The 9163-nt window shown below is 38.0% G+C and overlaps 1 protein-coding gene across 1 annotated transcript; it reads right to left on the reverse strand.

The window, feature by feature from the left end:
• Positions 1–5184: 5184 nt before the first annotated feature.
• Positions 5185–8840, reverse strand: LOC144450141 (integrase/recombinase xerD homolog). Its single transcript, XM_078140708.1, has 3 exons — positions 8741–8840; positions 8429–8452; positions 5185–6819 (listed from the first exon to the last, which is right to left on the reverse strand). Exons 1-3 carry the CDS (start codon positions 8838–8840, stop codon positions 5798–5800), a joined length of 1146 nt encoding a protein of 381 aa, XP_077996834.1. The 3' UTR covers positions 5185–5797.
• Between the last annotated feature and the right edge of the window lie 323 nt (positions 8841–9163).

Here is a 9163-nt window from a genome sequence, read left to right on the forward strand (position 1 = left end):
GAAATCTGTCGTAGCATATACATCCAGAGCTAGGAAACCCTGTAATCAGAAATCAGCTGTCGTAGCATATACATCCAGAGCTAGAAAACCCTGTAATTAGGAATCTGTCATAGCATATACATCCAGAGCTAGAAAACCCTGTAATCAGAAATCTGTCGTAGCATATACATCCAGAGCTAGGAAACCCTGTAATCAGAAATCTGTCATAGCATATACATCCAGAGCTAGAAAACCCTGTAATCAGAAATCTGTCATAGCATATACATCCAGAGCTAGAAAACCCTGTAATCAGAAATCTGTCGTAGCATATACATCCAGAGCTAGGAAACCCTGTAATCAGAAATCTGTCATAGCATATACATCCAGAGCTAGGAAACCCTGTAATCAGAAATCTGTCATAGCATATACATCCAGAGCTAGAAAACCCTGTAATCAGGAATCAGCTGTCATAGCATATACATCCAGAGCTAGAAAACCCTGTAATCAGGAATCTGTCGTAGCATATACATCCAGAGCTAGAAAACCCTGTAATCAGAAATCTGTCGTAGCATATACATCCAGAGCTAGAAAACCCTGTAATTAGGAATCTGTCGTAGCATATACATCCAGAGCTAGAAAACCCTGTAATCAGAAATCTGTCGTAGCATATACATCCAGAGCTAGGAAACCCTGTAATCAGAAATCTGTCGTAGCATATACATCCAGAGCTAGGAAACCCTGTAATCAGAAATCTGTCGTAGCATATACATCCAGAGCTAGGAAACCCTGTAATCAGAAATCTGTCGTAGCATATACATCCAGAGCTAGGAAACCCTGTAATCAGGAATCTGTCGTAGCATATACATCCAGAGCTAGAAAACCCTGTAATTAGGAATCAGCTGTCATAGCATATACATCCAGAGCTAGGAAACCCTGTAATCAGAAATCTGTCGTAGCATATACATCCAGAGCTAGGAAACCCTGTAATCAGAAATCTGTCGTAGCATATACATCCAGAGCTAGAAAACCCTGTAATCAGAAATCTGTCGTAGCACATCCAGAGCTATAAAACCCTGTAATCAGAAATCTGTCGTAGCATATACATCCAGAGCTAGGAAACCCTGTAATCAGGAATCAGCTGTCATAGCATATACATGTATCCAGAGCTAGAAAACCCTGTAATCAGGAATCTGTCATAGCATATACATCCAGAGCTAGGAAACCCTGTAATCAGGAATCTGTCGTAGCATATACATCCAGAGCTATAAAACCCTGTAATTAGGAATCTGTCGTAGCATATACATCCAGAGCTAGGAAACCTTGTAATCAGAAATCTGTCATAGCATATATACATCCAGAGCTAGGAAACCCTGTAATCAGAAATCTGTCATAGCATATACATCCAGAGCTAGAAAACCCTGTAATCAGAAATCTGTCATAGCATATACATCCAGAGCTAGAAAACCCTGTAATCAGGAATCTGTCGTAGCATATACATCCAGAGCTAGAAAACCCTGTAATCAGGAATCTGTCGTAGCATATACATCCAGAGCTAGAAAACCCTGTAATTAGGAATCTGTCATAGCATATACATCCAGAGCTAGGAAACCCTGTAATCAGGAATCTGTCGTAGCATATACATCCAGAGCTAGGAAACCCTGTAATCAGAAATCTGTCATAGCATATACATCCAGAGCTAGGAAACCCTGTAATTAGGAATCTGTCATAGCATATACATCCAGAGCTAGAAAACCCTGTAATCAGAAATCTGTCGTAGCATATACATCCAGAGCTAGGAAACCCTGTAATCAGAAATCTGTCGTAGCATATACATCCAGAGCTAGGAAACCCTGTAATCAGAAATCTGTCATAGCATATACATCCAGAGCCAGAAAACCCTGTAATTAGGAATCTGTCATAGTATATACATCCAGAGCTAGAAAACCCTGTAATCAGAAATCTGTCATAGCATATACATCCAGAGCTAGGAAACCCTGTAATCAGAAATCTGTCGTAGCATATACATCCAGAGCTAGGAAACCCTGTAATCAGAAATCTGTCGTAGCATATACATCCAGAGCTAGAAAACCCTGTAATCAGAAATCTGTCGTAGCACATCCAGAGCTAGAAAACCCTGTAATCAGAAATCTGTCGTAGCATATACATCCAGAGCTAGGAAACCCTGTAATCAGGAATCAGCTGTCATAGCATATACATCCAGAGCTAGAAAACCCTGTAATCAGGAATCTGTCATAGCATATACATCCAGAGCTAGGAAACCCTGTAATCAGGAATCTGTCGTAGCATATACATCCAGAGCTATAAAACCCTGTAATTAGGAATCTGTCATAGCATATACATCCAGAGCTAGGAAACCCTGTAATCAGGAATCTGTCGTAGCATATACATCCAGAGCTATAAAACCCTGTAATCAGAAATCTGTCATAGCATATACATCCAGAGCTATAAAACCCTGTAATTAGGAATCTGTCGTAGCATATACATCCAGAGCTAGGAAACCTTGTAATCAGAAATCTGTCATAGCATATACATCCAGAGCTAGGAAACCCTGTAATCAGAAATCTGTCATAGCATATACATCCAGAGCTAGAAAACCCTGTAATCAGGAATCTGTCGTAGCATATACATCCAGAGCTAGAAAACCCTGTAATCAGGAATCTGTCGTAGCATATTTATACATCCAGAGCTAGAAAACCCTGTAATCAGAAATCTGTCATAGCATATACATCCAGAGCTATAAAACCCTGTAATTAGGAATCTGTCGTAGCATATACATCCAGAGCTAGAAAACCCTGTAATCAGAAATCTGTCATAGCATATACATCCAGAGCTAGGAAACCCTGTAATCAGAAATCTGTCATAGCATATACATCCAGAGCTAGGAAACCCTGTAATCAGAAATCTGTCGTAGCATATACATCCAGAGCTATAAAACCCTGTAATTAGGAATCTGTCGTAGCATATACATCCAGAGCTAGAAAACCCTGTAATCAGAAATCTGTCATAGCATATACATCCAGAGCTATAAAACCCTGTAATCAGGAAACTGGAACCAAGAATCATTAATGGGTGAATTTATATGTTTTTGGATTGAATGTATATTCTTTTGCATTTTAAAAGTTACTCACAGTATTCTACTGGTGTATACTTATAACTATCACTTGCAATTGACTGAACTCAAACCTGGTATTAAGATATAACTTATAAACTATCTAATGATGTCATTTATATAATTAGTATACCACCCTCTAGTGTCTACTTACTGATCAATGTATGGGTAACCATCACTTGTAATTGACTGAACTCAAACCTGGTATTAAGATATAACATATAAATGATCCAATGATGTCATTTATATAATTAGTATACTGCCCTCTAGTGTCTAATTACTGATAAATGTATGGGTAACCATCACTTGCAATTGATTGAACTCAAACCTGGTATTAAGGTATAACATAACTATCTAATGATGTCATTTACATAATTAGTATACTGCCCTCTAGTGTCTAATTACTGAAGTACACTTAATCAGCACTTGTAATTGACTGAACTCAAACCTGGTATTAAGATATAACATATAAACTATCTAATGATGTAATTTATATAATTAGTATATCGCCCTCTAGTGTCTACTTACTGAAGTACACTTTACCATCACTTGCAATTGACTGAACTCAAACCTGGTATCAAGATATATTTATAAATAATCCAATGACATCATTTATTTAATTAGTATACTGCCCTCTAGTGTCTACTTACTGAAGCACACTTAACTATCACTTTCATTTGACTGAACTCAAACCTGGTACAAAGATATAACTAATCAATGATCCAATCAGTCATGTAATTTATTACATGTATCATAATATGTGCAGGAACTCCCTACTATGCAATCAACTGTTCTAACAATGCCAGAAGACAAATTGTGATGTCATAGAAGATATACATAAATGTTAAATTTATACTCTAAGAGTAAATCAAAAGTTTGGTATGTATTTTCATGTAAGCATATAAACTCAGCTTGTGCCACTTATGACAATCCTTTTTGGATGTTTACACAGCGCAGAAGTAAAAGTATTAATTCTGGTCACATTTATGGGTCCTAAAAACTGGTCACATTTATCATGGGTCCTAAAAACATGAAATAACTGTACATGTAGACTTCTGGTCAGGTCAGTAAGTAATGTACAATGAAATTAGTATTTCCATTACTTTAATGTTGACAAATATTCAATGAATAAAGTTTAAGGTTTATTCATTTTCTAAAGCACCTTTTCTATTTTGTAATATATAAACACAAAATAAGGCATAATCCTGCAATCTATCCAAATTTGAAAATTTATAATAATATTGTGAAAGTATAAGCCATTTATTGCATTATCAATAATTCTATCTTTTCTAATTTCTTCAACAGATACTACCTCCTGTTCTGGTAGTGTAGGTATAAAAAATGGCTGCTAACTTTGATTTGTCTGAAGAACTAAGAGAAACACCTGAGAGGACAAATTATTGTCGTTTGTTTCGGCTCCTGGTTGAAGTTTGTACGAAGGCACTACGGTTAGTCTTTGATGGTATACATCCTCCAAGCACTTTATCCAATACTCTCTTTCATCCAAGTATACAACGGACCTTGCGAATGTGACGTGTAATTTCTGCACATGCGCAGTAGCTTCCCACGAGGCAAGCCGCCATTTTTGAATGAATACTTACCTGTGTTCAGTTCATTGTTCGTATGTTAATCCGACACCATCAACTGTATGGAGGGCGCCATCTCTCCTATTGCTGTTACTTATTAGATGGTAAGATGTTCTACTTTTGTTTAACGAAGTTTTGTTGGAGAATTTATCGTACTTTTCGAGTATTTCACCTTTATTTGTATTGATTGTATTTTATACATAGCGTCTATGGACGTACACGATGTAACCTTGAACAACTTTTTGTACAAAGTTCTAGCGTTTCATGAAAACTATTTTTGAGTTAACTACCACCTCGGTTAAGTCTACAACCTCATGTTATTCCGATTCTACAAGTGAAACTATGTATTTTCATTTTTATCAGTGATCGAGACATTTTACTGTGAGCGTACGAAACGTAGTAGTCAATATGCAAACTCATGGTTTTGGACCATCTCCGGGCCTTAAATACATTTACCAAAACAAACATATATACAGTGTGTGGCTACGCTGCCAGGTCATTGAACTTTATTCACAAACATAGAATAAATGTTACAGTGCTGTAGAAAAGAGTTGACAACAAAATTAATATCTCCTGCAGGAACCTCGCCCTAAAAACCAGAGGTTAAAAACCTTTTCACGTATGGAAAGGGAAAAAGCTCTGGAAAAGCGTTTGATTACCTGCTCCAGAAAATCTTTCACTTAAATTAATGATACATCAGACATCAAGATAAATCTAACAGTATACAAAATGGCTACAATTTAGTGTAAACATCCACTACTAGGCAAATATAGTTTTATAGAAAACAAAATACAAATATTGCATAAAAATTTACATGTGTCAATGACCAAGGTAACGTGTAGACTGAACATACCCAAACTTTACTGTCAATCAAACACACGTGATATGCCATCACAGCGCCCTCACAATACACCAAAACAATAATTTCTCCCTATACGATGTAACTTGAGAAATTACAAGTTTTGGACCATCTCCGGGCCTTAAATACATTTACCAAAACAAACATATATACAGTGTGTGGCTACGCTGCCAGGTCATTGAACTTTATTCACAAACATAGACAAGCAAACAGAAGGGGAGAAAAAGTGGGTGATTTCATAGACTATACCCCTAAACACTTGGTTACAGATAAACACTCAGAAATGGTATCATGAATGTAGCCATCTTTGGCCGTTGATGAACGCCACCTACCGTGCTGCATCAGCTGGCGAGATGAAATTCCTGCCTGAGCAGCTGTTGTAGCACCCCCACTACGAAAGGAATGGGTTCCAAATACTGAAACATCATCAACTACTAAACTCAATTTCTGTTTAACTAATTCTCTAACTCTAGTGTAACTGAGATGCTTATCCTTATGAATCAAAGAAACTGAGTGTTTTGAAACAAACAATGGTCTAAAAATAAATTGATGTGACTCACTTGAAATGCCTGCAAGTGTAAGATATCGCTCAAGGTAAGCTACAGGACAAGTGGTTTTACCCGACCTAGAAATGTGTATGACATTCCCCTTACTATATTGGTCATTCTTACTTTTCTGAATGACTATAGAAACATGACTGTCAAAAAATGAAACATGTGACCTCTTAATATTAACTACATCACTAAATCTGAGAAAACCAGCGAAAGCTATTAACATCAAACAAATGTCTCTCACGTCCTTAAGTGAACTCGAGTCCTTAAAGTGTTCAACAAGTTCAGAAATAACTTCTGTGGTAACTGGCTGTTTTTTGATTACTGGCCTACCAAGCAGACGTCTCGCTGACTCGACCAAGTTCTTGACAAAAGGATGTTCCGTAGGTGACGGTAAACCTGCGATTTGATGAGCCCACTGAATGCTATAAAATGCTGACTCAACAGTTTGTTTGGTACTTCCTGCTGTAAGAGACCCCTGAATCAGATGTGTCAGATACAGTGAAACGTGGCTGGGCTCCGCTGGGATAGCTGTCAAGTTATGATCGGAAGCAAACCGTGACCATTTGCTAAATGCATTTGAATAAGCTAACGTTGTTGAGTCTGCTCGTGAGGCCATGGAAAAACTTGGAAGATACTTGGCTAACTGTAGCAGCGTTGGATCTTCAACCTTGTCAAACTCTGCCCAAATGCCAGTATGGAAAATGCCACTACCTGTGAAATAAAATTCATACAAAAGACAAATTGAACTGTTGAATACCATTAAACATCATAATTCTATAGAAAAACTTCATTGGTTTTCCTTGACCAAATGTCAATACATCCATACCATGCCATTATTGGCTATGTAAATGACTACTATGGACAACATATACTTCCTGTTGTCGCTAGAGCCAACATTAGGAAACACAGCTGGGGCACTCCCCAGACTGTGATAAACAGAAACCATCTCTGTTTGCTCTAGGTGCAGATTCAAAATCTAGCCACAGGGCCAACACCCTGAAATTTAGGATTCTACCTCCAAAAACAGAGTTCCTTGCCTTTCCAGTCAGGAACAGCACAGGGTCATTACTTGGTAAATCTACCCAGTCATGCACAAATTCTGACAAATGTACCCCGTCAGGGCAAATTAATGGCCAATAATAGGCAGATTTCCAAACAGGCAGTATTAGAGCACCTTTGCCTGAACAGAGTTGAAGATGTCTAATTGTCCTCCCAATAAGATAAGTTGGGGGCAATAACCAGTTGATATCAGTCCCCCAATTCTGAGTAAAAGCATCCATTGCTGAAGAATTTGGACACCAAAATCTAGAGTTAAAAACAGTACATTTTGCATTGTAAGATGATGCAAACCTATCCACAGAAAATGGCCCCCAGAGAACGTTCAGCTGATTAAAATAATTCATATTGAGTGACCAATCAACAGTGTCTACTAACTTACTGATATAGTCTGCTTTCTCATTAGCTGACCTTGGAATCCATTCAGGATCTACAGATATTCCAGATTGGATGCAGATTGCAAATATACTCAATGCAATGTCTTGCAACATGGGTTTTCTACTGCCCCGGTTAATTATGCTTACCACATTCTGATTATCTGTAAACCACTTTACAGATTGACCCTTTATAATATCTGCAATACTATATAGTACTCTATGTACGGCTTCCAATTCACGCCAAGTAGAACTCTGGCTTGCTTCAAACTGATCCCAATTACCATGCACAATGTCCTTATCATGTTGAACGATGTATCCACCAAAAGCCTTACCTGAGGCATCAGAGTATGCTACTTTATTGGCTTTTGAACTATTCCATATTGGTCTGCCATTCAACTTACTAATATTGTCTTTCCAAAAGACCAATTCATCCCTTGCCTGTTGTGTTAACACAACAAAGCTATTCCAAGAACTCCTAGTATTCATAGCATAATATAAGTGACGAGTCATAAGCAAGACCACATTACCTACTCCTGATCTCATAGAGATTATTTGCCCGACAATGTGTGCTATCCTATGTACTGCGATTGGCTTGGACAGAGTGTGAATAAGCGATTTCCCATTTCTCCAATAGTCCAATAAATTCTGGATAGAAGCTAACAAACGAACAATCCTGTCAGTAGTGACTGAAATCTCACCTTTGCACATATCGATGTCATTGCCAAGCCATGTTATTCTAGGCACTGGCTCCCATTGGCATTTTTGCTCACTGGTAACAAACCCAAACTTGGACAGATCAGACTTAACCTCTCTGGAAATTTGAGAAGCTTTGTCCAGTGATCTGCCCGCCCCCAGACCGTCGTCAATATAGATGACCATTGACTTACCTTCCCCTCGCCATTTAGCAACAACTGGTCGGAGCAATTTAGTGAAAATGTAAGGCCCCGTAGAAAGCCCAAATGGTAAAACACAAAAAATAAAAAATCTCCTACCTTCCGGAAATTCCCATGAAAAACCTAGAAATTTCCTATGCTGTGGGAAAATCTCCACGTGATGATATCCTGATTTCAAATCGAAATTAAATAGAAAATCCCCAGGCTTGATCAATTCTTTTGCCACTCTTAAATCCTCGCACTTGAATCTATTTTTAAACAAGTGTAGATTTACCAACCGTAAATCGAGTATAAGCCTACTCTTACCTGCTTTATTAATCGAGACCGACAAGGGGTTACAGACATATGGCCTGTCTTTCACTTCTTCTATTGCCCCCGTTTCTAATAAATCTCGAATAGCCCCCATTACAAAGGTTTTATTTGCCAATGCTGAGGCATTATTAAACTTGAACATGGGAGGTGGCAGTGATAACAACGGCAATTTGTAACCAAATTCAATCAACTCCACTATGGGTTTGGGCGCGTGTTCCCGCCAAAAATCGATACAACGTAGCAAATTTCCCCTGACACGAACCGGGGTTGCCTTTACAGAAATATCAGGATTTGATGCAATAATTGGAATTAAATCATCAACAAAGACATCAGAATCCAAATCGGAAAAATTACCTTCCCCATAAGACGAAAATTCCACTTCCCCATTAGAAACTTCGAAAATATGGGAAGGAATTA

This window comes from Glandiceps talaboti, chromosome 19, assembly GCF_964340395.1.
Source record: "Glandiceps talaboti chromosome 19, keGlaTala1.1, whole genome shotgun sequence".
Taxonomy (NCBI): Eukaryota; Metazoa; Hemichordata; class Enteropneusta; family Spengelidae; genus Glandiceps; species Glandiceps talaboti.